Source organism: Physeter macrocephalus, chromosome 7 (assembly GCF_002837175.3).
Source record: "Physeter macrocephalus isolate SW-GA chromosome 7, ASM283717v5, whole genome shotgun sequence".
In the NCBI taxonomy this organism is placed as follows: Eukaryota; Metazoa; Chordata; class Mammalia; order Artiodactyla; family Physeteridae; genus Physeter; species Physeter macrocephalus.
Genome location: NC_041220.1, coordinates 32,281,567 through 32,308,902, shown reverse-complemented (window position 1 = coordinate 32,308,902; position 27,336 = coordinate 32,281,567). Strand labels below are relative to the sequence as shown.

Here is a 27,336-nt window from a genome sequence, read left to right as displayed (position 1 = left end):
CTAAAAACCTGTCAACTCCCTGAGTGGTCAAGAAAAAGCCGAGAGACACGTTTTAATGGTCATGTGGGGAACACGTGATGATTCCATGTAGCCACGAGAAATTGAGCCCGGACAGGAGCAGGGCATATATAGTCTAATTACTTACCCCTTTTGTCCAACTCAGACATGTCTTAGAACTTACTCCTCACACAAGCAGTTTTGGTTACCTGCTCCTCTTTTGCTTTTCATGTAGCAGGCGCTCAGTAAAGATGCAGTTTCTGCATCCTCCTCAAGCATCTCAGCCTGGAGGTCAGCCTGGAGAGTGGGGAGTGGCGGGTGCAAGCCGCTTGGTTTAGGGGACAGCGGGGGGCAGACTTGTTTGCCAAGGAGAACCGGAAGGATCTCCGTGAATTTCCCTGGGGGCTGGGGGCTGAGGAGGTGGACTAGCAGGGGGCTGAGGAGGTGGACTAGCAGGGACCTTCTTTCACGGCCAAGTAGCCAAAGCAGTGGGAGGGAAGATGTTTTAGGCCTTCAGAAGTTGCCTTGATGAGTTCTCACCACACAGGCCCCAATGCTGCTTACCATCGGGACCCTGTGTGCCTTACAGCAGCCGGTGTTCAACCGAGGCCCGGCCTTCCTGGAAGCTCTTTCAGGATTTGTAATTTGTCCTGTTCCTTTCTGAATTCCTCCAGTTTTTATCATCCCTTGGCATAATGAACTTCATAAAGTAACTTCCTGTCTCTTGAGAAGTGAACTTGAACGTGCGTGACTCGGCTTTCTTCTTTCCCAAGTGGAAGGTGAGATCTAGCCAGCATGCAGATTTTACAAAATAACTGATATCTAAGATATAATTTTTTAAGGCTTTCTACAACTGTGATATGGTACTGGCATCCTGTCTCAACGGTGCTCAAGATTCAGGTCACAATTTGTCTGTTCTTATTCAAAAACTTCATTTTGCCTTTTGTTTCTCCTGTTTTCTCAGGAGGACCATGTCTCATACATTCCATGAATGGAGACTTGTTAAGGACTTTGGAGGGTCCTGAAAACTGCCTGAAACCAAAACTCATTCAGGCTTCCAGAGAGGGTCACTGTGTCATATTCTATGAAAATGGCTTCTTCTGTACATTCAGTGTGAATGGAAAACTCCAGGCCACCATGGAAACAGATGATAACATAAGGGTAAGTACACCTTACAGACTCGTCAACATTGTATGTTTTTACCTCAAAGTGTAAAGGCGAGTGAGGAGGAGGGAGAGGGTTCGCCAAAGAAACCTCTGTGTTCGGTCACCAGGGGCCTCTTTTCCACCCCAAATCAGCAGGCAGCACCTGGACAGGGCTTATCCGCTCCCAGCCCTGCCCGTGTACTGCTCAGCCCGAGGTCTCTAGGAGAAGCCGGGGATGCGCCTTCGGCCATCCTGGGTGGCTTTCAGTGGCACTGCTCGTTTTTTTCTTGTTTTTGGTTTGTTTATCTAAGAAAGTTAACTGCATAGTGTTGTTTTCTGGGTATCAAAGCTAAAATAGTGCAATGGAGCACCCCTAAAACCGGCTCTCTTTACACTCGAACAGGCTGATGGCGGGACTGGTAGGGGTGATGATGATTTAGGATTAGTATGTAATTGCAGACTTGACTTCTCTGTGGATAACAAGACCCAAACTCACCAAGTTAAGGAAGCTGGGCTTCAAATTATGATGTGAATCAGGCAAACATTTTTCACTTTTGGTATACAAGAGGTGGTAGTGCCGGTGGACCTTCCAGGGTCTTCTTTGATTTTCAGGACAGGGCTCCATAAGCATTAGAGGTTGAAGAAAAGAGTAAGGACTGCTCTCGGAGAGGCTATTTTTTTTTTCTTTTCTTTTTTTTTTTAATATTTATTTTATTCACTTATTTTCTTTATTTTGGGGGGCTGCATCGGGTCTTAGTTGCAGCACGCAGGATCTTCCATTGCGGCGCACGGGCTTTCTCTCTCTAGTTGTGGTGTGAAGGGTTTTTTTTCTCTCTTGTTGAGGCGTGCGGGCTTAGTTGCCCCGCGGCATGTGGGATCCTAGTTCCCCGACCAGGGATTGAACCCGCGTCCCCTGCATTGGAAGATGGATTCTTTACCACTGGACCAGCAGGGAAGTCCCTGAGGCTATTTTTTCAAGGTCCTTCTTTTCTCACCTCCGAACTCCTTGGTGCAGGTTAAGGTAAAATGAAACTGGTGTTCCTATCATTTCCCGCGATGGGGTTGGAGGGGCATGTGAACTGAGTACAGTGAAGGGGGACCCAGGATGTATTGGGGGTGGAAAGAAGGTTGCAGAGGCCTCAGCCCTCTGAGTGTGGTTTAAGCTAGTTCTGGCCACTATGCTTATTGTTACCCCTGACCTGGGGCGACTTAGGTGACATAAATTCTCCCAGTTTCCCGGATCTAGTCTGATCACCCCCTTCTCTCACATAAATATTGGGGTCAAGAAGTATTAAGGAACAGAGGCCCTGAATATAGATTACACTGATCAGACTAAGGGCACTTGCTGCTTCTGGATCCTAGGATGATTTCTCAATTCAGTAAACGGCTTTCTTCTCTCTCCCATTCTGTGAGTTTTCTCCAGTGCATTTTGACCACCTCTGCCACGAAGGCTGCATACAGAGATTCTCACACTCTGCTTTTGTTTTTCCCTCCCTCCATTTAAACCAAGTACACATTAGAGGATTTTCCTTTCCTCTTTTCTTTACGATAATAATGTTGAGAATCTGTCACTTTGAATTGCGATTATATTGTCAGCTACACTAATAAATCTGTAAAGTAATTTGAAATCCCTTGCTGGCTAAAACAATTTCTGTGGCATTTCAGTTAGTACCAAAGGCTCTGGGAAGTTCCTCAAGGCAGCAGTCGGAGGCTTTCTGCAGACTGTTCGTACACACATGCTTTTCCTCTCTGCCCTATGGCCGTTGTTTTTTTCCCTCTGTAATATTTCCCACTGGATTTTAGGCTTAAACAATCCATCGCCTTTTCCCCAGCACGCCTGCACTTTATCATACTAACTTGTAAGTGGCAACTGTGTGATTAAAGTGAGCTTGCCTAAAATGAGCACTGCCCGTGCCCGGCTCCGGAGACCCACACTTTCACAGCTAACTGCCTTGGGAAGGGTGGAAGGAAATCACAGGCTTGGACTAAGAGACATCACAGAACAAAAATCTCCACCTCGGTCCTGCAGTCTGAGCCTGTATAAGGAAAGGAGACCATGGAAACAAATTAGTCATTAGCTCAGACCAGAAATGAAGTTTCTTTGAAACAGCAAGAACCCTGCAGGCAGGTGGCCTGGGGAACCTCTGCACTAATCAAGGCCTCCCACCTGTTTTTATTTAGATGCCAGATTGTGCAGTGGCATTTGGTTAACATATCAGAGCACATCAACTAGGCAATGTTTAGATGTCTTAATGAATAACTTAAATTTAAGTGGGCAGCCTGTACAGAGCAGCAAAGTTATGTTACCCTAAACAAAGGATCACCCCCATTTCACCCATAGGAACTCATTTATTTTGTTTTCCTGGGGAAGCTGTGTCGCCAGCAGATTGCTGTGGCCTGCTGGTACCTCCTGGAAACTGGTGCAACTACGGTGTTGTCCGAGCACTCGGGAGTCCAGGGGCGGAGATTCACGTCCCCAGGGCCCTCCTAAAATCTCGAGTCTCAACCCAACCTGGATGGAGACTGGAGGAGGCGTATGAGAATTGAGAACTACGTGAACGCTGGTTTGGGTGGGAGATAGGGTGCTATTCAGGAAATGCTACCCTGGCTGTTATTCTCAGGGAAATTTGACAAGTCCCTCCTGAGAAAGGCCAACAAAATATTTTTTAACCTTGGCAGGCACCTGGTTTAATAAAATGTTTTAGGTGCTGATACATGTATAGTCCTAAAAGTCCAGGTTTTATTTGTTTCAACACAGAACTAGGAGTAGGGATTCTTCAGGACAAAGAGTTAAAGATTAATTAATGGTTTTAATTTATGTTTTAATATAGCACTTATCCAGTAAAAAGCCTCAAGTATAAAACTCAAGTGAACCACAACCGTAAGGTTAATGGATTTTCATCAGCTGAATTTTATAAGTGTAGCAAATAATTGTTGTAGTCTTCATTGCATTTCCCAGATAAGCCCCTAGAGATTGACGTTTGTGAAATGAATGGGGGAAAAGGATGTTGGTTTTTACTTATATTGAAAAATCTTACTATGGGTATTTGGTTAAAATTTAGAGAATGCTTCTTACGTGAAAGTGTCTTCCACCCACAGGTTTTGATTTCTTAGGTGTATTTTTGTGTTCTTGAGAATAAGCTGTATTTAAGAGACCTCTGGAAGTTGGCATTTACTTGAATGTGAATTGAATGGCTATGAAACATTTCTATAATTTAAAAAAAAATTGGTCAAAGGGTAAAGACTTAAGGCAACTATACTAAAACTCAGGGTACAGAACAGTATAAATATATTTTTCAGAAGGTAGATAGTTTCTTTCTGGCCTGCTAGTACAATCTGGATTCCCACATTCACTGTGTCCAGGTGGACATAAGATTACAGGTATTTGCAGTAACTTTTAGAACTCCCAATGTCACCCAGCTAAAGAAAGGAAATGTGTATGTTAACAGACCGGGAAAAGAAGGTTTGGAAGGAAGGGGGCAGGAGGAGAGGGAGGGGTAGAGTGGGATCTGCTCCTCAAGTAAGCAGGGGCCTCTTACCTCAGGAGCTGGCATACTTTCTCTGTTAAAAACCAAAAAAGTAGCCAGAAATGAATGGATGTGCCTTTGTTCCAATAACGCTTATTTATGGGCACTGAAATTTGGAATTCATATAATTTTCACGTGTCATGAAATATCCTTCTGATTTTTTTTTTTCAACCATGAAAAAAATGTAAACAGTCATAAAAAAAAAAAAAAGGAAGTGGCCTGCCTTTGGTAGGTTTGACAGGACTGAAGAGCAAATTACGTGTCTGTACTTTGAGTTCAGCACTGGCAGGAAGCAATCAGTCCTGGGGCAAGAAGAAAATGCTTAAACTGGGTTTAATCACCCCGGGAGTCACGGTTCCCTACCGAGCTGTCTTCCCACCTGCTGTAAACTTCCAGCAGGCCTAGTGAAGGTGCTCAAGCTGTAGGTGGTCTCCTGTGGGGCTGAGCCCCACAGGCAGCAGTGTTTCATCAGTGATATGAGGGCAGCTAGCACTGTCTGCCCAGCCTTGGTAGAAAACAGGCTTAGCATGACCACAGTGCAATGGAGAGATGCCAGGAAGAGCTTCATTTTAGGGTGCTGGTCCCCATCCACAACACGGACCATTTAATTAGTAGTCATAGAATTGGAAGAGTTTGTCACCTCATCCTTAAAAAGCAGAAATTAAAAACAAAAAAACTCAAAAACTCAAGCATTGCCTAACTTTGCCCATTTGACTTTTGAAAAATAGCAAAAGTCTTCTGTGACTCATGATTTCCTGAAAACTCCTCAGGAACACATACACACACTGTCCCTTTGTGGCTCCAGTAGCCGGCTGGCATCATGTCGAATTAATCAGAGATGGGGCGAGGGCCCAAGTTTTCCGAGAGCCGTGTCTCTGACTGAATGTTGCTGTGTCTCACAGGCTATCCAGCTGAGCCGGGACGGGCAGTACCTGCTCACCGGAGGAGACAACGGTGTGGTCATGGTCTGGCAGGTGTCTGACCTCAAGCAGCTCTTCGCCTATCCAGGCTGCGACGCCGGGATCCGGGCCATGGCACTATCTTACGACCAGAGGTAACACTGGAATCGTGGTCTATACTGGTGGCTTTAAAAACTGGCCAGGGAATGTATGTAAATGGGCTGATGGATGGGCTGGGTTGTGAGGCTCACCTGTGCAATCAAAAACGCTGATGAATATTGGGGTTTCCAAGATACTTTTTAAAAAGCATGATTTTGTTTGATGGCATTGCCAATCTTGGACAAAGGCTGAATTCTCTAGGAATAGACAGGATTTAAGTAACAAAGGCTCCAATTATATTCCTGTAAAGCTTTTTATATTAAAGTACCTTTTTTCTTAAACAGAATTTCATGTGAAATGCCTGTATGTCTGTCCATAATGATTCCATTGAGAAATCTGGCTTATTTCCTAAAACCTTCATTTTGGGGAGATAATCTTTACCTGGCATCTTTTTTCTTTTTAATATACAGTCTCTCATTTTAGTTCTTAACTTCTTTTACTGTGATAACATATACATAAAATTTACCATTTAAACCTTTTTTGGGGGTGCATAATTCAGTGGCATTAAGTATATTCACATTGTTGTTCAACTATCACCGCTATTCATTTCCAGAACTTTTTCATCATTCCATCTCATAGTGTCCTTTGATGTGCAAAAAGCCTTTCATTTTGATGAAGTCTCATTTATCTATTTTTTTCTGTTGTTGCCTGTGCTTTTGGTGTTATATCCAAGAAATCATTGCAAAATTCAGTGTCACGAAGGGCTTCCTCTATATTTTCTCCTAAGAATTGTATAGTTTTAACTCATATTTAGTTTTTGATCCATTTTGAATTAATGTTTGTTTATATATGATGGTTATAAGGGTCCAACTTCATTCTTTTGCATGTGGATATCAGTTTTCTCAGCACTATTTGTTGAAAAAGACTATTCCTGTATATGAGAGATTATTTCTGGACTGTCTGTTTTATTCTATTGGTCTATATGTCTCTCTCTAAGCCAGTACCACACTGTTTTGATTACTGTAGCTGTACAGTAAGTTTAGAAATCAGGAAGTATGAGACATCCAATTTTGTTGTTCGTTTTTGAGATTGTTTTGCCTATTTCAGGCTCCCTTGAGATTCCATGTGAATTTTAAGATTTTTTTTTCCTATTTTTGCAAAAAACATTGAGATTCTGATAAGAATTAGGTTGAATCTGTAGACGGCTTTGGCTAATATTGTCATCTTAACAATATTAAGTGTTCTGATCCATGAACACAGGATATCTTTCCATTTATTTATGTTGTCTTTAATTTCTTTCAGCAGTATTTTCTGGTTTTCAATATATGGGCCTTTTGCCCCCTTGGTTAAATTTATTCCTGAGCATTTTATTTTTTTTGTTGTCATTGTTGTTGCTGTGATGGAATTGTTCACTGCTTATATGTAGAAACACAACTCATTTTTTTGTATCGTTGATTTTGTATCCTGCAACTTTGCTAATAAGTTCATCAGTTCTAACAGTTTTTTTGTGTGTGGAATCTTTAGGATTTGCTACATAAAGATCATGTCACTTGCAATAGAGGTAATTTTACTTCTTCCTTTCCAATTTAGATGCCTTTTATTTCTTTTCCTTGCCTAACTGCCCTGGCTAGGACTTTTCGTACTATATTGACCAGAAGTGGTGAAAGCAGGTATCCTCGTCTTGTTGCCAGTAAGAGGGGGAAAGCTTTCAGTATTCACCATTGAATGTGATGTTAGCTGGGAATTTTTCATAAATGCCCTTTACATCGCGTTGAGGTACTTTCCATCTATTCATAGTTTCAGTGTTTTTATCATGAAAGGATGGTGAATTTAGTCAAATGCCTTCTCTCACGTGGGTTTCTTTTGTTGTTAATTCTGTTGATGTGATATATTACAATTGATTTTTGAATGTTAAACCATCCTTATATTCCAAGAATAAATCCCACTTGGTCATGGTGTATAATCTTCTTAATATGCTACTGAATTTGGTTTGCTAGTATTTGTTAAAGATTTTTGTATCAGTAATCATAAGGGATATGGTCTGTGATTTCTTTTCTTGTAACGTCTGTTTCACTTCGGTGTCAGGGTGTGTTGGCCTCATTGAACGACTTAAGAAATGTTCTCTTTAGTTTCTTAGAAGCATCTGAGTTGGTGTTAATCCTTCTTTAAATGTTTGATGGAATTCACCAGTGAAGCTCTCTGGTCCAGGGCTTTTCTTATTGAGAGGTTTTTGATTACTGATTCAGTCTCATTACTAGTTATAAGTCTATTCAGATTTTCTATTTCCCCATGATGAAATTTTGGAATAATGTGTGTTTCTAAGAATTTTTCCATTTCATCTAGGTTATCCCATTTGTTGGCATACAGATGTTCCTAGTATTCTCTGATAATCCTCTTTTTATTTCTATAAAATTGGTAGCAATGTCTCCACTTCATGATTTTAGTAATTTGAGTCTTTTTTTTCTTAGTCTAACTAAAAGTTTGTCTACTTTGTTGCCCTTTTCAAAGATGCAACTTTTGACTTTGTTGATTTTTCTGTTTTTCTGTCCCCTATTTCCATTCTAATCTTTATTGTTTCATTCCTTCTGTTACCTTTGGGTTTAGTTTGCAGCTTTTTCTTGTTCTTTAATGTGTAGAATTAGGTGACTGATTGAGATTTTAAGTATCTGTGTTTACAGCTCCGAATTTCCCTTTGAGCACTGGTTTTGCTGCATCCTGTAAGTTTTGGCTTGTTGTTTTGTTTTCATTTGTCTTGGTATTTTCTGATTTCCCTGAGATATTTTTTCTTTGACCCATTGGTCAGTTTCCACAAACTGATGAATTTTCCAGTTTTTCTTCTGTTATTGATGTCTAGTTTAATTCTGTTGTGATTAGAAAAAATACTTTGTATGATTTCAATCTTTTTAAAGTGTATTAGGACTTGTGGCCTAATGTATGGTTTATCTTGGAGAATGTTCCATGTGCATTTGAGAAAAATATGCATTCTGCTGTTGTTGGGTGAATGTTTATATATGTGTTAGGTCCAATTGGTTTTTAGTATTGTTCAGATCCTCCATTTCCGTATCATCTTTCTGGTTGTTCTACCCATTATTGAAAGTGGGTATTGAAGTCTCCAACCATTATTGTAGAACCGTTTATTTTTCTCTTCAATTCTGTCAGCGTTGGTTCCATATATCTTGGGGGAGTGCTGATTGGTTCATATAGGTTTGTAACTGCTATATACTCTTGATGAATTGACCCTTTAATCATTGCTATATAATGTCCTTCTTCGTCTCTCGTAACATTTTGACTTGAAACCTATTTTATCTGATATTAGTATAGCCACCCCAGCTTTCTTTTCATTATTATTTGCATGGAATATCTTTTTCCATCCTTTCACTTTCAACCTGTTTAGATCACAGTGGGTCTCTGGTAGACGGCACATAGTTTATGTTTTTAATTCATTTTGCCACTCTCTGCCTTTTGATTGGAGAGTTTAATCACCTTACGTGTAAAGTGATTACTGATAGGGAAAGACTTGCTTTTGCCATTTTCCTGTTTGCTTTCTACACGTCTCAGTGCTTTTTTGTCCCTCATATATCCTCATTACTGCCTTCTTCTGTGTTTGTTTAGCTGATTTTCTTGTTGTGACACATTTTAGTTCCTAATTTTGATATGAGGTACTACTAAGGATACTAAGTATGACATCTAAGGACTCTCCTAACCAAACCATACAGAGAGGTCTAAGATGATAAATAGGCTTCTGCCTCCTGGAGAGGCTCCTCTGAACCGCCTGTCTTAACTGCTCCATCTCTTTCTTTCCCTGCACCACCAGCTCAGGGACAGGGGAAGCAAACAGCAACTCCTGTCTATAGTGATCATGTCAGTGAGTCGCTGTGTTGGGAGGACAAGGCCCCTCTGCCCTCAACTCGATGGGACACAGAATATTCTTCTGCAGGGTGGTCAACACTCTGATTTCTTACTCTTCATTCATTCTGTGTCACATACCTCTGTCAGTCACTTGATTGTGTGCTGCTTCCTCCACCAGCAATTACTTTGAGATTATGATTCTTTATTTTGCTTCCAATACCTAATATAAAAAATTCACCTGCCCAGCCTCTCCGCCTTAGAAATTTTCTAGTCTGTTCAGGTTTTTGTGACTCATCTTGCACAAACTAGCTGTACTTTCAATATAAAGGCAAGCTGTGAATTGGATCCGTGTGGAGTGTCAGAGGTGGGACTCTGAGCTTACTCAGGACTGCATTTTAGTCATCCAAAAAGTAAGTCTCACAAATTGTAGGTCTGGCTGCCATCTTCTGTATTTACCTTGTGGATGTGGGGAGGGCAGTTCTTTCTTTAGTAACAAAGCCTGAGGAGGTAAATAGGTTTGTAAACCCCTCCTTCTCTCTCTGCTTCTCCCAGGTGCATCATTTCTGGCATGGCCTCAGGAAGCATTGTTCTGTTCTACAATGACTTTAACCGCTGGCATCATGAATACCAAACCCGCTACTGATAGTGACAGCTGGGCTTCAGCCTTGCCCCCCAGCCTGGGCACAGGAAGCGCCCTCAGCACCTTTCTCTTAGAAATAGCAATCACATCTGAATGTAACTTAAATTTGCTCTAAGAAGCAAAATATTTTTTAAAGTTAATTGCTATTTTTGTAGACTTTGCTTGACTTTTTTGGGGGGAATAGCAAAGCAGACAACTGGCTGCTGGGTTCTGTAGTTTAAAAAAAAAATCTATATTTTTAGTCATAATGAGAAGTCTATTTTCACCAATTATGGAAATAATAAATACACAGTGGAGCAAGTAAACCCACTTATGCTAGTTATATTATGGAAAAACATTTCCCGTTTATCTGTAATCTTGAGAAATGTATGATTTTAACAATAAGGAATGGGTTATAATACTGGGATGAGGGAATTTTATTTACGCTGTACTTTGGGTCCTGTATTTTTCCAAACAACTGTGCTTCTTCTTCAGCACTGAAATTTCTGGGATTTAAATAGCAATGTTTAAATTATGGTAAATGTAATTTAAAACATCTCAATGAATTATTTCTATCAATATTATTCTTCGAGCATGTTTTAGGCCTAGAAAATTATGGTTTGGGGGAGGGTATTTTATTTTACTGTGTGGTTATCATAAAGGATCTAATGTTATCGCAAGTGTGAAATATTTACAATGTTTTCCTGATCTGTCCTCGTCTTAACACACCAAAATGAAATGATGGACATGCTCTCGGGCTCACAACCTCTGTTTTTCTTTTAAAGTAAATGCAAGTACCGGAGCTCACTCCCCAAGGGCTGACTGCGCTCACGCACTGAGGCAGAGCCGTTTTCGGCGCCCCCCGCCCCGCCCATCCCCACCCCTGGCCCAGGAACAGAGGCTACTGGGTGCTGTGTGAAGCAACCCTCGTTTTACCTTCTGTCTGTTGTTTGTTAAACAATCTTCATCTTCCTTTTTGATTAGCAGTTTGTACTACAAAAATGTCATTTTGGTGTTGTAGAATTCTACTTTTCTAGCAGATTGCTGTGTGGAATTCTGTGAAAAATATTTGAGAAAAGGTCTGTATTGCATCAATAAATTCTTTGTAAGTTGTGAACTCTGCGTTGAAACTGACATTCCATCTCTATTTATTTCTCTTGCAACTTACTTACCTAAAAGGGGTCGCCTCCTTTTTCCTACACATTCAGCTCTTCCCTAAAAGCAAAGATTTCAGGAATGGAACAACTCAGTTGTTTGCCAGAAAAATTAAATAAAATGGTATTTGTTTTGTTGGTAATAATCTTTTTCACTCCTACTTTTGAAACAATGATGATAATATAGTTATTTGCAAGGAAAATGTCAAACCCTGGTTCAGTCATAGTTTTTGAGCAATAACCAATAGGTGAGCAATTCTCTCGAATGAAAACAGGAAAATGGGCATTACGGAAATGAGAACACGAGACCTTTATCTAACAAACAAAAGACCAGAGGAACTTTATACACTGTTCCGTCAAAAAATCCACCGTTGTTTTATAAACCATTAACAAAACAATAGATGGTAAAATGTGGGAGAGGGGAAGTACATCTTAGAGTCAAAGACATACCCAGGTTACTGGTAAATGAATATCCTCACTGGTGCTAACCTGTGATATCACACTTCAGAAACTTTGGGGAAAGTGGTAGAAGAAAATTAGGACTATCTAAGTCATATGCCAGGCATGTGATACTTCAACTACCTATTTAAACAAGCCTGAAGCAAAGTTCATGAAGCAGCTTCCTCTTGGAGCCTAAGAAGAAAATCGGTGCCTCTACCGCCTTATTGTTTAAAACTTACAACTGTGGAAAATCCACTGAAACTTACTTAATACCTTACAACTGGCATCAACACACAACTACAGCCAGCTCCCCACATCCGTGGCTTCCACCAACCACGGACGTAGAACCTGCGGCTGCCGAGGGCTGACTGTATCTACCCATAAAACGAATCCTGCTGGCATCAACACAGGCTTCTTAGGGGTAGACTCTGTTTAGTACCGTATATGTTAGTGTTTACTCAACATTCACTTATTTTATCCAATGTTCACTCCTTTAAAAGAAATTACTTCCAATAAATATAAACCAATTAGGGAAGAAGTCAAAACTGAGGTGGCTTGGGATGAAACGGGATGACCTACAACAGCCAGGAGCCACGGCGACACATTCAGTAGGCGGTGCGGCCGCGAGTGCCGAGTGTTAAAATGCACCGCCTCGGGAAAGTAAGGTGTCCCTCACCGATGGTGTGGATCCTGACGGAAACATCATCAGTCAAGTCCGTGAGGCTCTAATTTAAGAAATACCACTGGATTTCTAGGAGAAAGCATATGAGGGCTTAGAGCAGAGAGAACACGAAAACCTGACAGGCACACGAATGCGAACTGGTGGACAGTCCATTCAGGAGAAGCTTGTTCCCAAAGTGGACCAAACATCCACAAATAAATGTCCCAATAAATTAATCCAATGAAAAGGAACAATTGTGCCTTGAGACAACCCCACACTTCAGTTCTGCTTGTCAGCATGAGGGACGGTCCCCTGCCTGGGACCCACGGAAGCCGGGTGTAGCACATGAGGTCGGTAGCTTACCACCAGGCTGCCCGTCCCCATTCAGCTCCGAGAGCAGAGCCCAGCCAGGGGCCTGACCGCACATCTGGGGCCGTGTGTCCTCCCACCTCGCTGTCGGAGGGGCAGAGAGGTGGCAGAGGTCACTTGGGTCAAGTTGGCAGACAGCCAGGGAATCTGGATGCAGCCAGACCACACGTCCGCTTTGCACCTTTTTCTGCAAATATAATTGAATTTAAATGGCACATGACAGTTTAGATCCACCAAGATAGGACTTTCACGGGAGAGATTTTCACTAGGGATCTTTGGTACGTTTTTACCAGACACGATTTCAGGAGCTCTGACCCGGTTTGGTTCTCCTTCCTGCAGCAGCCCCACCCCCTCACCATCACTGCTGAAGAGCCCAGCAGCCCCGGGACAGATTCCTTCCACATCAGGAAGCAGAAATGTCTTTACACAGTTGGAAGGATCCCACACTGAGCTTGATGGAGCAGCTTTGCCACTTTCCGGCGTGCGTTGGATGATGCCAGCCCCACAGCCTCACGTCATCACGTGACATCACATGAGGCCAGAGCATGTTCACAAACACAGAGAGGAGGAGGACGTGAATCTGAAAATCTGCATAAACCATGCGTATCCGCAAATATGCCCGTGCCTCCACTTGGCTATTTCTGCCCCACCACAGACGGAGCAAAGTGTTTTCTACTTCAACTAGGAGAGCAATCAGCCTTGCTACCTCCCTTTTTTTGTAGCATAAAGTGTAATGATGTTAATTCTACAGGCATCGCAAGTTATCACTGCAGGGAAAAGCAAGGAAGCTGGGAAGGCAAAGACCATAAAGTAGCAAATCAAACAAGTAAAATTTAAAAAAAAATTTTAATTCTACCTCTTCTATTTTCTCTCAGATGAGTGGGAGAAACGTCTTTTGGATCTTTCTTTTCAATAGATCTGAAAAGTAGAGTCCATGATGCATTTCCTGGGTCGCCCAAATCACATGATCACCATATAAAAGCCCAAGGCTACGATGAATGACACTGACACATCACTCCCTGCCCTGCCTCTCTGAGCCAGAAATGCAGATTGCTCAAACCAGAGGGCCTCACATCCTTCTTCCTAGAGAACAGGGTGGTCTGACCTGCAGGCAAGGGAAGCAGGTGACCTACAAATGTCCCTCTGAATTCCACAGCAGTCACGTGCCAGAAACATGCAGTGAATTATTTTCCTGTCTCAAGTTCAGGAATATTTTTCCTTGCCAAAACCAAGATTCTGGGGCAGCCCGGCAGAAGCAGCTGGCTGTGCTGCAGCTTCAGACTTGGATCAGCTGGGAGACACTCCCCAGGCTTGATCTTAGTGCCAGCACGGGCAGGTGCCCAGCCTCACACCATCAAACTCGGGCCGAAACCCTCCTGACCGCCAAAGGCCACGCTGCCAGCTCTGCCCCAAATGAAGGCGGCTTCTGTTTGAGGAGGAGCGTGGCACAAGCAGGTCCGTCTCTGTACCAAATACCTTTTTCTTCCGCTCAGCTGCTCGATGATGGCAACACACCCCCACCGAGTTCAAGGCTGCAGGTTTTATCATAAAATAGCCCCTTAAAATCCATTGGCCAAGACTAACCAAAGTTGCACACATCCGCCTCCCTCAGAGAGACTACTGTTTTCCTTCATCTAACAGAACTCACAGGCCCCTGCCCTGGGAACTTCTTAGCCGCCTCGATTTTCTACCACTTTGTCAGGTGTCTTCCCCAGCCCATCCCACCTCCGCCTTAGGACACAGACGCTGCCCCTAAAGCATCCCTGACCACCTGGAGGAGCACAGCAGCTCCCAGGACACCTGCCCCGGGGCCGGGAGAGGCATGTCCAGGCTCCGTCAGCTCGAGACCCATCTGAGTTTCCACATTTGTTGAACAGGGATGTTAGCTGTTCTCTCAGGGCTGTGGTGTGGCTCAAACAAGACAGTGTGAGATAACTCTGTAAACTATGAGCTTTTGTTATTATTTAGCACCTAGGCATTTTCCAGAACCAGACACTCGCTCCTTTAGAAAGCAGCGAATTCTGTCACCGGCCTGCTCCTGCGACGCTGCGTTCACACCTGACCCTCATGCCTCCTACCCACTGACATCGGGCCACCACCCAGAGCGCCCAAAAGGAGTCTGCACCCCCTGCCACAGAGCAGTTAGTTCACCGTGAAGCCACACATCAGGCGGAGGTGCCTCTGGGTTTTCCTAAGCAACACCTGACCGCTTCTCCACCAGTCCTTGGCTCCCAGGGCTTTAAACCCCTCGCCACCCTGGCTGCCTTCTTTCGGGCGATGGTTGCTTCATCTGCACCACACCCCCGCGAGGCCCCAGCGCAGAGCCGTACCTGGGAGGCTCGACTCAGGCTGCCCACGACCTGCACGGACTTTTCAGGATGCAGCTTAAGGTCATGCTAACGTTTAAGCAGCTCTGTTGGCGCCTGATGACATGGTGCTCTTTGCACTTTTCCCCTCCCAGATCTTTCCCGTGAAGCAGTGAACGCCAAGGCCTTGGCCACCGAATCACAGGACTTCACGCTTTGATTTCACATCTCAGGTTTGGATCGGTGCTCTAACCTGCTGGGATCGCCTTACATCAGTCCATCCCATTTAAAACAGTAGATGAGGATTCTTTCTGCATTGTCATACACATCATATGCAAAACTAAACAAAACAAGGAAACTGAGTGCTGTGGGCCTTCTTTATAGCTGCACCGTCCAGCCTGGCAGGTGGGACAACACAAGGCTGTTAAACGCTTGAAATGTGCCTGGTTCAACCTGAGATGTGCCGTACGTGTCAGTCAATGCACACCAGGTTTCAAAGACTTAGGACAAAGAAGTAAGGTAAAGTATCCCGATGTTTTTTTTTTTACATTGATCACATGTTGAAATAATACTTTAAAGGGATGTATTTAGATATATTGGGTTAAATAAACTATACTATAATTTCACCTGTTCCTTTTTAGATTTTTTTAATATGGTACCAGAAAATGTTCAATTATGTGGCTTACATTGTATTTCCACAGGATGGCAAACTGCCCTGAAAGTCCTCCTCCAAGACAGCATCACTACCCAGCACTCTTCTTTCAATATGGTTTATCTGTTCTGAACTGTCCCCCATCTCCTGATTCACGTTTCACAATCTTATTCATGCAGATATTCTGGGGGAGTTATGCCAAATGCTTCCATCTGTCTATTCCATGTACCTTCACGTCACGGCAACCTTTTTGAAGAAAGAGAGACAGACTCCCGCTGACTCTTGGCTGGGCCCAGCAGACGGCCCACGATGGCTTCGGCAGGTCACTGCTTCCCTTGCTCTATTCAAAGGTCAACTTCTGTAGACATGGCTCCCCTGCTGGAATAAGGGGATGAACATAAACCAAGCACATGCCTCTCTCTCAGTGCGGGAGCGGAGGAACCCAGCAATAAAGGACCTCTATTTAATTTGGATCCTGAGACCAGAATAAGAGCTCAATAATATTTGCTAAATGTGTGGGTGAATGAACAATTTGCTTGTGGTGTCGGAGCCTTTATTTAGGATCGTCATCTAGATGACCACTCATGTCCAGGCCTTGATTTACCCTGGACGACAGGCTGCCTTCAAAAGAGCACAGGTTTGATGTCTGTGGAATCTTAAACCACATCATGGCTCCGCCTCCTGACAGTTCTATGACCCGGGTTATGTCACCGAACTTCTGGGCTTGTTCCTTTACCACCACTTAACGCTCTAGGTGTTTGTGGGAGTAATTACTAAAGAACTGCTTGGCCACTGCTAGGCCACGTTGCCGCACCCAGCTCAGGCTACACTCCTGTCTCCAGGCCATCCAAGGGTGCCATAGAACGTGGGAGCATGTGCGGGACAGAAGGTTCTCCTCCTCCCGTCACCAGTGACTGGCACTGCCCTGGCCATTTATTTTCTTAAGTCTTTAGCAAATGTCTTTGAACCTTGCAGTTTGAGAGATGGGGTCGAGTTTCAGGCTCTGATCAGTACACTAAAGGCCTCGCTCCATCATTCTTCCATTTTCATTATTCTCATTTTTCTCCTCTTTCTTTTACATGAGCTCTTCGCTTCCATTAACAAACATTTTTCTATTGGAAGCTATGAAAAAGCTTGCTCTTTAACCAGTGAGAAGAGCGACAGGCAGAATGTTCTGGACCTGCCCATCACTACCCTCTCCTGAAGCCTGCACCCACTGGAGCTGTGCGCCCAGGAAGCCCATCTGCATTCTGTCACCTGCCTCTGGATTGGATCACAGGTCAGCACCAGCCCAGAGAGAAATCATCACACAGCAATGTGAACGAAGAGAACCAGAGCTGAAAGCTATGGTCTCAAGCCGTGGAGTTGCACAGCCTCGCGAAGCTGGGGACAGAAGCAGTTACAGGCTAAGCCAGAGCCCAGGCAAGCAGACGTTATGAGGCAACAGAAACCAAGAGCCAAAACGCAATGAAAGAAGCAGAGACAGGAGACAGCACAATCTCTGAGACAGACACAGACAGATGAGAACATCTGCCCCGGCTCCCCATTTCCTATAAAGCCTGACCTTCCTGTCTCTGGTTCCATCAAAGTCCTCTGTTGTACACTAATAATCTCTATTCGTTTTTGAGCTTTTGTTGTGTGAGTTTCTGCACCTGTAATCAAACACACTTCCATCCAGGTGCACCTCCGTGTGTTCTTCCCAAGCACCTCTCCTCCCCGTTGTGACCCCGAGACAAAAACAAACACTGGCACCAGCCAGAACCTGGGCCGGGGAGGTGTTGCTTTGACCACACACTCTCCGCAAAACCACCACGCAGGAACCTCTACCCACCCTGACTGCTATTTCTCAAGAAGGAAAAGTTTATTGGAGACACTTGTAGGCGGCAAAAGTCTAACAATGAGAATGAACTACAGGCCCACCCGTTTAGAAGATGAGCAGGTAAAACAAATACAGTGATTATATACAATCATTAAAAAGCGCAGGGTGGTGGAAAAAAGGAAACACTGCCAGCAGCCTTCCAGAAGGTTAGTAACAGAGGATGCCTGCAGGCCCCTTCCGACCGGTCCCGACCGCGCCCCGCGCTTCCTGCGGGCGGTTTGCGCCGCTGCAGATGGAGAAGGGAGGCTCCGGCGGCTCCTGGGGCCGCTGGTTGGTCCTGCTCTGCCCGCAGCCGGACCTGGAGAAGGAAGCGCCCCGGCGACGACGCCGCATGCACCACGCCTCTCGTTAAAAAGCCCCAGGGACAAGATCCTCGGCATTTTCTAATGGCGGTCGTGGGAAGAGTCAGGGAAACACAACTTCGAGGGAAGAAACGGCCTTCCCTGCGGTCTGCGCACAAGTCCAGAGCCAGTGTCGTCCTAGACGAGCCCCCGAGGCTGGGCGGAGTGCCGGGACCACGGGGTCCGCTCGGGCCCCGAGCCTTGCGTGGGAAGCCAGCCCCCGACCCCCGTCAGCAGAGGAAGGGCGCCCGCAAAGGGACAGACGCAGTTCTGAGTTGCCTGTAAGAAAAAGGGAGCCCTCCTGAGTTTACTTAAATAAGAGAGAGATCTTGGTGCATCCAAAGTGTTTCTATAAAAATGCGCCCAATGTCAGATAAAAGTTGCACATTCTCCCGGTGACGCCGTCAAATGTCCGCTGAACTGAAAAGACAGAGAATTTAAACGAAGCCGCTCCGAGGACCCGTCCCCGAAGGCGACGACGCGCACAGGCCCCTCCAGGACTCGGGCGGAGCACGCGGGAAGCGGGGGCCCTGGAGGCGCGCGCTCTCCACCCCGGCGATGCGATGCGATGCGCCGTGCGGGCAGCGATGCGGGCGGCGGGGGCGGCCGGTCAGTCGCGGTGGCGGCGCCAGGTCCCCGCCCGCTCGCACTCCGCGGCGGCGGCGGCGGCAGGAGAGCGCGGGGGCGACTCCGGGGACGCAGGGGGCTCCGGGGCAGCGGGCTCCAGGCCGGGCCGGCTGCCGTCCGCGCCGAGCTTGCTGCCAAAGATCTGGCCCTCCTTATCTAGAGCCGTGTTCTGAGGAGAGAGCAGGAGACAGTTAGCCCGTCGCCTCGGTCCCGGCACCGCGAGCAGGGCGCGCAGAGCATGCACGGCCGGAACAGGAGAGGAGAAGTAACGCCCGCTGCCCCCGACGGCCCGTCCCCGGCGCCGCGGCCTCTGCTCCTACGGCCCTGGGCGCGGCCTGGGCAGATCCTCCCCGGCTCCGGCTCCCAGCTGCCTGGGTTCGGGGCGCTTCTCCCCGCGCCCCTGAGCCCAGAAGAGTCCTGGACAAGAAGCAAACCCCATAAGAATGCGAGGTCCCTGACAGCTAACTCTTCTAAAGAAGGTTCCCCGTCGGGGATTCGAACAGTACTCACAGGTCGTCTGTAGTAAGTACCTCCCACCCCACCATCACACCGGTGCCCCGTAACCTATGAAAGCCCTGGGAATCGATGGTGCTGCATCACCCATCTTTCCGTCCTCCACCATCTCCTCCCTGCTCGTCTCTTCTTTGTGCGGGTGTCTTATCCTGTCACACCCCCAAGGGCTTTAACCTGCTCCCCTGCTCCAGGGGCACGGAAGTCGTCTTACCTCCTGACCCTAGCCTGGGAGGTTGGCCCTGACCTGCCTTCCTCCTCCTCTAAGTGGGCTTGAGGACTTCTGCTTGGTCAGGCAGGCCCGGCCTCGCGGCCCTCTCACTGGGTTTTCCAAACGTGGGGAGCTTTCGGTTCTCAGGCACCTTTCGCTACAAGGCACGTGGACCAGAAGTCCTTTTGTGGTCTAACCACCTTGAGGGGGAAATGCACCACTGATTCTTCCAGTACTCTGACTGGAAGGGAAAAAAAAAAAAAAAAAAAAACGTCTGGGGAAAATATGAACAACGGGGCTTCCTAGGACAGACTTGGGCGGCTGCCTTCGGGGCACTTGGTGTCAGCTGGAAAACAGGTGCTCTCCACAGGCCCTTCCCAGCTCGGGCTGAACGCTCAGGGATTGCCAAGGACAATTTCCGTTACCTGGAGAAGAGGTAACTGTGGACAAGCCAAATCAGAAACTCAGCATCGCTCTTTAACAAGCTTCCAAGCTCCCAGTATGAGCAGAGGCCAGGCCACCCCTCAGTGAAAACACTGAAAGCGGGGAGAGGCGGCATTCACTTTTTTCTACCATAAAACTTCCCCTGGGTAGAAGAAAGCAACAGTCCCGCGGTTATTTCTCCTCTTCCCTTCCCGTCAAGAAGACGCATGTGTGCAGCGGAAGGAAGCACTGCCGTGCAGTTAGTACATACCATCGCCTGGGACCTAGTCAGAGGAAAGCAATGCAGGCGGCGTGGGAGGCAAGAGGAGCGAGGAGAGAAGCAGGGACAGAAACTAGACTTATTTTCAACAGAAGCAACGCAGTCGAAACAGTTTTGTCTATCTTAATCCCGAATCCTTCCCAACTTCCCCCCTGAAAGGAGCATAATCCCCGAGTGGGGAAGCACTCTTTTTGAATCCATCCTTTCTCCACTCAGCTACAAGGCTACACAATGCAGCGAGAAGGGGTTTCTTATAATTCCCTTTCCCACCACGAGATGGCCTCTCCTGGGCGAAGTGGTGAGCCCCCTCTGCAGGTGCACGGTCCTTTCTTAAGCATCTAAGGATAAGCCAGAGCAAATGCAAGTGCATTCTGAAACCACAGGCCCGTCTTAAACCAAAATCCTATCCAATCGTGTTCTCCTATCCCAAAGCCTAGCTGACCCTACACGTCTTACTGATAAAAATGCATATTTGGAAATGTATTTGGAGAAAGAGAACAAAAGCCTTCACAAAGGTTCCCATCTTATGCTCTCATTCACAAAAAGATGCTTTTTCACCTAAGTGAAAAACAGCCTCTAGCAGGAGAACGACTGGAGTTCTGCCCCTCCCCCCCCCGCCGTGCACTCGCCAGCTTTTGGTCTGGGAAGGAAGGCGACGTGGCAAGGCGAGAAGTTTTGAGTTTCCAAGGGTGCGTTTGGCTGAAACGGGTGTCAGTAGGTACAGGAGACCTGCACCCATGAGGAGCTGAGAGCTGGATGCTGGTGTCAAAGTCCAAGAGAAGCATGCAGATTTAAGAGGGGTGACAATTAGAGGCGGCTCTGATGAAGCATAGCACGTTGAATACCAGAATTCTGCTCCGGGGTCCCCAGAGTCTCAACGGGGTACAGAGTGAAACTCTGAAGTGTCTCTCAAACTGTCAAATCAAACTGTCAAACAAAATGCAGACAACAGCATCAACTTGACTTTCTTGCACCATTATTTACCATTCCTACCCTATCATTTTCTCACCGGAGCCTCAGGCTCCAATCCTTTGGGGGGCGTGGGAGGCCGAGGCAGAGAGAACACTAGGGGTGGCAGCAGACAGCAAGGTTCCGTCTGGGAGCGACACAGCCGTTCCTCAGGGTTCCGCCTCGGAACATTTACACCCTGTTTCCACTGCTATTTGTATCTGTAGGAAACCACATGAGCCTCACATACCCCAGTTATGAGAACATATAAATACTAGGGAGAGTCATTTGTGAATAATGATTTTTAAGAAAACATTTGAAACTGTTCCCAAGGGCAGGACACAGAGACGCACAGTACTGGTGAAGAGGGCGAGGCAGACGACATGGAAGCCTTGCAAGCTGCATGGACGCAACCACGACAGGTCCTCGGTCGGGCAAGGATGAGTACGACATCCCTGCGGAGGCCTGCTCACCGCTGCTCTGGGGGACAAGCCAGAATTCACAGGCCAGCTTTTTGGCCATGGAAACCTGGTACCCCCAGAGGCAGGCTCTACTGATTCCCCCCGTAGGCAGCGAGCGTGATGACGTCGTCAGGACCTCCCCAGAGCTAACGAGCTGTGGAGTTGTGTACGGAATGCGGGGTTAGATGGAGCCCTGCCAACGCGCCCAAGATGGCACCGAACACACACAACTTTCACAGTCACCACTGGAATCACAATAAAGTGTTGTTCATTCCCACAAACATCCCGTTAAAGCTCAGGAGTCTGAAATTTAACAGTTGAAATCCATCAGCAAATGGAAAAATGCCATTTGTAAACCGTGAGATGTAGTTTCTGTCTGAGAGAGCCTAAACGTCCTTATCCAGAACAGAACCTATACTGGGCCAAGAGGCAGAAGGGCTGATCATTCCAGAACCTTGGTGGGCCACAGGCCTTGGGCCATCCATTCCCATCTGGGCCGTGAGTTGACGGGTGACCCAGGGAATGAGGGGGGAGCTGCCGTAAGCCCTGGGCGCCTCCTATAAAGGTTCTTCCTCTAGGACACTATGAAGCTGAATTAACGTGTAGTTGTTAAATTGTGCTGCTGACTCAAGTCTTTTGTTCCATGTTGCGTGTGCCATTTTCAGTGTTTTAAAATTTTTGTAAATTTCCCCAGAAGCTGCCTAACAACGCAGCCGGAGGCAGGGCGGTGACCCCTTACCCCGGCCAGCAGCCTTGCTCTCAAGGGTGAACCGCCTGAGAACTTTCTCATGCTGTGGGCTCAGTCAAGACGGTTCTTTGCAAAGGGTTTAAGCTGCTGCTCTGTGACAACTCTGACTTTCTCAGGCTCTCGGCAGAACACTGACGAGATGCCAGGAAAACCACAGCTCAAGAGGCCTTCCTGCTCTTTCGGCCCGGAGTCCATCATCACCCCCACTCGCGAGTCTGGCAGCACATCAGCCTGCAAGCCTGGCCTGGGGGCTGGAGGGGGGAGCGCAGTCGCCCACCCCGTGGGACGAGGACGGCGCGGCGGTGCCAGGATGGTGGTGGGTGGAGGCTCCAGGAGCAGCCCGCCTCCTGCACTCAGGAGGGGGCGGCCTTCTTTCTGCCCCTGTCTGGACCCGCGTCCTGGCAGGGAAGCCTCCGAGGTTACAGTGTGCCCTGAGAATAAGCAACTGTTTTCCTCCCAGTCGGGCAGGACACCGAGCCTTTCCAGAGGGTGAGGGCCTGTCCTGAGGTCAGGGTGACGGAGCTGTCCGGCTCCGCAGATCCCTGCAGTCCTGGGGTGGCCGAGACCCAGCTCAGGCCCCCGCCCCCTGAGAAAGCCTGACTCCCGGCCGCGGCTCCCTGATCCTGTGGGCGGGACGGAGATCACGCCGAGGACCCGTGCTCTACACACGGCACCGGAGCAGGTGCGGACACGCCGGGGGCCAGTTTCACGGCCCCACTTGGGCGAGGACTTGGGTCTGGACAGCTGGTGGGAGGGTGCACGCCACACTTCTGGCTCAGTTTTATTTTTTCTGCCTTCTTCTCCCATTTGCTGAACTTAACTTTCACGCTACTTCACTTACTTTAATGCCACTTTCCATTTGCCGTGTTTGTGGATTTAGGTAAGCTGCCTTTTTAAAAACATTTTGGAGGAAGGAAGATTTGAAAAAATATGGGGGTCACTGTTACTGACTTCTCATAAAATTTTACCAACCCTGAAAAAACTAATATTTTTTTTTATTCTTCTGAACTTTTAAAAACCACAAAACACTGACTTTTTAAAATGGAATTTGCTTAACTCTGGCTGTTTCTTATCCCAAGTCCCAAAGAATCATTCATAGCTCAAATAATCTATGTCTGAGGCCTTGAGCATTCAGGGAATCACTTCCTTTTGCTGTAAGTCCCACCTGGGCTTGGGAACTGCTCTCTAGAACGGGAAAGCAGAGATGAGACAGAAGCAGCTGCCTGGAGGCCACCAAGCCCAGGAGAAGAGGCCGGGGCGCCCCTGCCAGGGGCCCATCAGCTTGGCCTTGCTGGGACCTGCGCAACCTCTGATCCCAGGACCCAAGGCCTGGGAGCCGGCCAAAGGGTGCCCTTCACGTGCCAAGCCATTCCTGAAGTGGAGAGGAACACGACAGCGCCCAGGGCCGCGTGAGGGAAGCGCCTGGCGGCTGACTTGATAAGATTCGATGTCGGCCGAGCAGTCAGCCAGACGCTGCAGCTGCCCAAGGGCAGAACCACGTGTTCTACTTACCATGATAACGGAGACCCCGGTGGTGGTGCTGTTCTGTTTGGGGAGCGCGTTATTAAAGTGCTGTTTGAGTTTACCTGTTACTTCAGCCTGCATATTATTCTCCTGGGAGGCATCGTCCTACAGGAAAGAGTCAAATACACTGCCTTTGGTTCTCACGTCTATGTTTTCTCTTCCTCAGCAGCCACACACCAGCCGTCACCACCACCATCTCCTCCTAAATGGGCCCATCTGAGCCACAAGGTCGGGGGGACAATCTAAGTGAAGTAATTAGAAATGATGACCATTATTCACCAGTCCCCTGCCCTCGGACAGACCCTTTGCCATTCACCTCCCTCCTTAGGTCTGAAGGGGGACGAGGAGGGGGCAGGTAGGTCCCAGTGGCACAAGGACCTTCTGCAGGGTTCTGAGACCCTCCCCCCGCAGCACAAATGCCCCCTAATTTAGTATAGAACCCTCCCACGGAAACATCAAAATTAATGAACAGTTTATCATTTTAATCCAGAATGCAGGTAGCTGTTAGTCCTGATTGCTCACTGAAAAAATGTGGCATCTCAGCTCCTTGGCCCAAGAGCCAAGTCACTCAGCAGGACCCAGAGAGTTTGAACGGAAAGGTCGGGACGCGTGGGACAGTGGGTGGCAGAGGTGCCTGGGGAGCCAAAGCCAGCAAAAGCCCCTGAATTAACGTCGCTGTCCCGGAGCCTCCAGGACTGAGGGGGGCGCAGCCTCTCCTGCCCTTGCCAGTTCGTGGATCGTGTTTACCACGAGCCCAGAGCCACCGCCCAAGCTCAGAGAAATTCCAGGCAACGTCACACAGCCTCTGCCTGACTCTGGCAGGACCGCGTTCCGGCCACGCCGCCCGCAGCAGGATGCTCCTGGGACCACGTGCCCTGAAGACAGACACCAGGGTCTGACACAGGCTCATCTCTGGGCAAATCCTAAAAACTCTCAAACCCCAGGATGACAGAAAAAGCTCCTTAGAGAGCATCCGGGCCAAACCCTTCTTCTCGCAGACAAGGAAACTGAGGCCCAGGAAGGGACAGTGACGTGCCAGGTCACTCACAGAGCGGCGTCCTGCTGCCAACCACTTTCTCCCAGAGAACTGCCTTCACGCTACTTGCTCATTAGAGAAAAGAGACATTTAATCCTCCGTGGAACTTGGATGCAGAACTTTGCCTGCGCAAAAGCCCTGGCGAGGAAGCACGCTGTTGGCCGCAGGACGCAGAGATGTTGGTTCCCCAGGGACGTGGGTACTTACTGATACCCAGGGGTGACTCAGGATCTGTCCCGCAGTGCACCGCGCTTCAACGTTTACCTGAAGCATTTGACTGATTAATTCCTGGAAAGAAATAAAGAAGGTGATAGAGCAGGCGAAGGGGGGTAATTCCAGCATCAACACAGAAATCTTGAGTTTGCACCAAGTACTTCAAAGAACAGCCGACACGGCTGCTCAGCCGTTTGAATGCAAAAGCTATTATCACCTCCGCTGCCCACGCCTAAGAAGCAATTACGCAGACACAGCTGCCTCGTGTCAGCAGCGCCGAGAGAGGAAGAGGTCTCTCCCGAATCTACATGAAACCCAAGACGTTCTCTCCTAGGAGTTCTGGTCATTATCATCATTCCACAGCGCAAAACTGCAGTGCTGCTCCTTCTGGCAATTCAGCAGGTCTCACAAATCTACCCCTATAGTCTGACGGGTGTCTGTAACACATTTCTTGAATAAATGAAAGAAGAAAGCGTTTAGGGCTTAAGAGGAGCACAGGAGGACGGTAGCGGCAAACTGGGAAGACAGCCAGTCCAGCTTTCAGAATTTGGTTAAGCACGCATTTCAGAGACCACACTGAGGAAGGAACTTAATGAAGAACCACACGTTAAAAGTCAAGACAGACGCGGAGCTCAACACCAAGAGCTGCTACAGCCCCACACAATGGGCGAGGACCCTCAACACGACGCAACCCCTGGAAACGGGCCTGGACGGGTACCTTGGCTGAGTCCGTGATGTTGTCCCAGTAGGGGGCCGGAAACTCTAGCTTCCCAGCCAAGATCTGGTCGAAGAGATCTTCCTGGAGATTGTTCTCACTAAGTCAGTGATGGAGAAACAGAGAAAGAGTCAGAGTCACCATACAGTTTTTAACAAAATGCTCATGGGAAAACGGGGGAGGAGTCCGGTCTCTCTGGCTTGGGCATTTCATAGCTCAGCTGTGGATCTCAACTGCATTTGGGATGACACTCTCCCTTTTAGACAAAGAACCGAAGAACATCTCCATGGGCCTGGGAATCACAGAGAAAGAGGGAGGTGTCGGGGGGGGAGAGATGGGGAGAGAGAGAGAAGAGACAAAGATGCAAGAACTTTGTTTAGTGGGTACAGGGTTTCAACGTGGAAAGATGATGTTCCGGAGATGGATGGTAGTGATGGTTGTACAACATTGTAAATGTACTTAATACCACCTAACCCTTAAAACTATACACTTAAAAATGGTTTAAATGATAAATTTTACATTACACATATTTTTCCACGATAAAAAAAAAGACTCAAGAAAAAAATGGCATCCACAAATTATGTAAATCCTCATTTCAGCAAAAAACAAGCTCAGCACCTGCCCTCAATCTCTCGTGGTAGTCTAAGAGGGGAAAAGCAGCACATTTGAGTCAGATCTCCTTGTCCTTCCTCTTTCTACTTTTCCAAGAAAACAGCCAAAGATCAGTGAAGCAGCCAACATATGAAAACATCATAAGGAGTTCAGAATCTGGATAAACATTCATGACACAAGGTGCTCCCCACTTTGGAACTTGCCTTTCATTGAAGCTCAGTCCGAGACAAAGAGCCCATCCAAGGACATCAACTAGAACTGCATGGTTGAGGCAAACCCACCTCGCCACCCCTGGGTGAACGTACCTCCCCACCCTGTGCCTACCTGCCCCCTCCCCCCCACAAGGTGCACCTGCACACACAGCTGGTGCCTACAGGATAAATGGTGACTTGACTTTTTATGGATGGCGCCATGGAAACACTGCTGGGAAAAATTCAGGAAGCTGGGCGTCCCCTACCTCCCAGAAAACTGCATCTCCACAGCCACAGAGCCCCTTCCCTTGGTGGGCACGTCAGTGGCCAGAGTGAGAACACAGTCATTGGCTTTCTAGGCCATCACAAAGCCCTAGGGGAAAACTCAGGATGCACTGCTGGGGTCAAGATCAAAATCCAGGAGCAAAGTTCAGCCTCACTTGGCGAGGGTGCAACATTCCTCCTGCAGCTCCCGACAGGCTCCCTGCAGCCTACTTACTGCTCGGGGCGCTCACGTGGGACCCTGCCCAGCCTTCTGGATGGGAGGCTGCTCATGACACCAGCCCTCCAGGGCCTGCAAGGGCAAGTGTGGTGTCCCTAGAAATAGATCATTCTGGGGAGTGTCCAGAGACAAATCTGGGGGCTGTGTGATGAGGTGGCTGCCTCGTTCCTGTTCTAGGAAAAAAGAGTAGAGTTTGTGGGCCGGTGAACATTCATGACCTCTAACCAAGCCCAGCGGAATCGACACCGCTGGTCCACGACGTCTGGGTCACGCAGCACACGGAGCAGCACACGTCAGGCCAGATCGCTGGACAAGGCAAAAGGTGCCCCCCTCCCCACCTCACACTCCTAAAAGGTGATATTCTTGGAGTGAGCACAGACTCTTTCTAGGTGTCTCA

At 47.4% G+C, this 27,336-nt stretch overlaps 2 protein-coding genes across 18 annotated transcripts in view; one reads left to right on the top strand and one right to left on the bottom strand.

Moving 5' to 3' along the window:
• The window catches only part of LRBA (LPS responsive beige-like anchor protein), an 813,910-nt gene extending 803,427 nt beyond the window's left edge, over nucleotides 1–10,483 (top strand). For all 7 annotated transcript variants that reach the window (XM_055085920.1, XM_028491755.2, XM_055085924.1 and 4 more), the window contains 3 exons: nucleotides 962–1,158; nucleotides 5,572–5,723; nucleotides 10,069–10,483. In XM_055085920.1, the coding sequence (XP_054941895.1) occupies nucleotides 962–1,158; nucleotides 5,572–5,723; nucleotides 10,069–10,159 (440 nt within the window). In that variant the 3' untranslated portion in view covers nucleotides 10,160–10,483. The remainder of the gene's footprint in view (nucleotides 1–961; nucleotides 1,159–5,571; nucleotides 5,724–10,068) is intronic.
• Nucleotides 10,484–15,396: 4,913 nt separating this feature from the next.
• DCLK2 (doublecortin like kinase 2) overlaps nucleotides 15,397–27,336 on the bottom strand; it is a 160,091-nt gene continuing 148,151 nt past the window's right edge. For 4 of the 11 annotated variants that reach the window (XR_008617780.1, XR_008617781.1, XR_008617782.1 and 1 more), the window contains 4 exons: nucleotides 25,638–25,734; nucleotides 24,914–24,994; nucleotides 20,835–23,775; nucleotides 15,397–18,734 (listed from right to left, as the gene is read on the bottom strand). Coding sequence is in view for 6 of the 11 variants with exons in the window: in XM_007113978.4 (XP_007114040.1) it covers nucleotides 23,332–23,775; nucleotides 24,914–24,994; nucleotides 25,638–25,734 (622 nt within the window). In the remaining 5 variants the exon portion in view is untranslated. Of the gene's footprint in view, nucleotides 18,735–20,620; nucleotides 23,776–24,913; nucleotides 24,995–25,637; nucleotides 25,735–27,336 lie in introns of those variants that run through there. The other 7 variants (XM_024126632.3, XM_055085919.1, XM_028491753.2 and 4 more) reach the window with 5 other exon arrangements.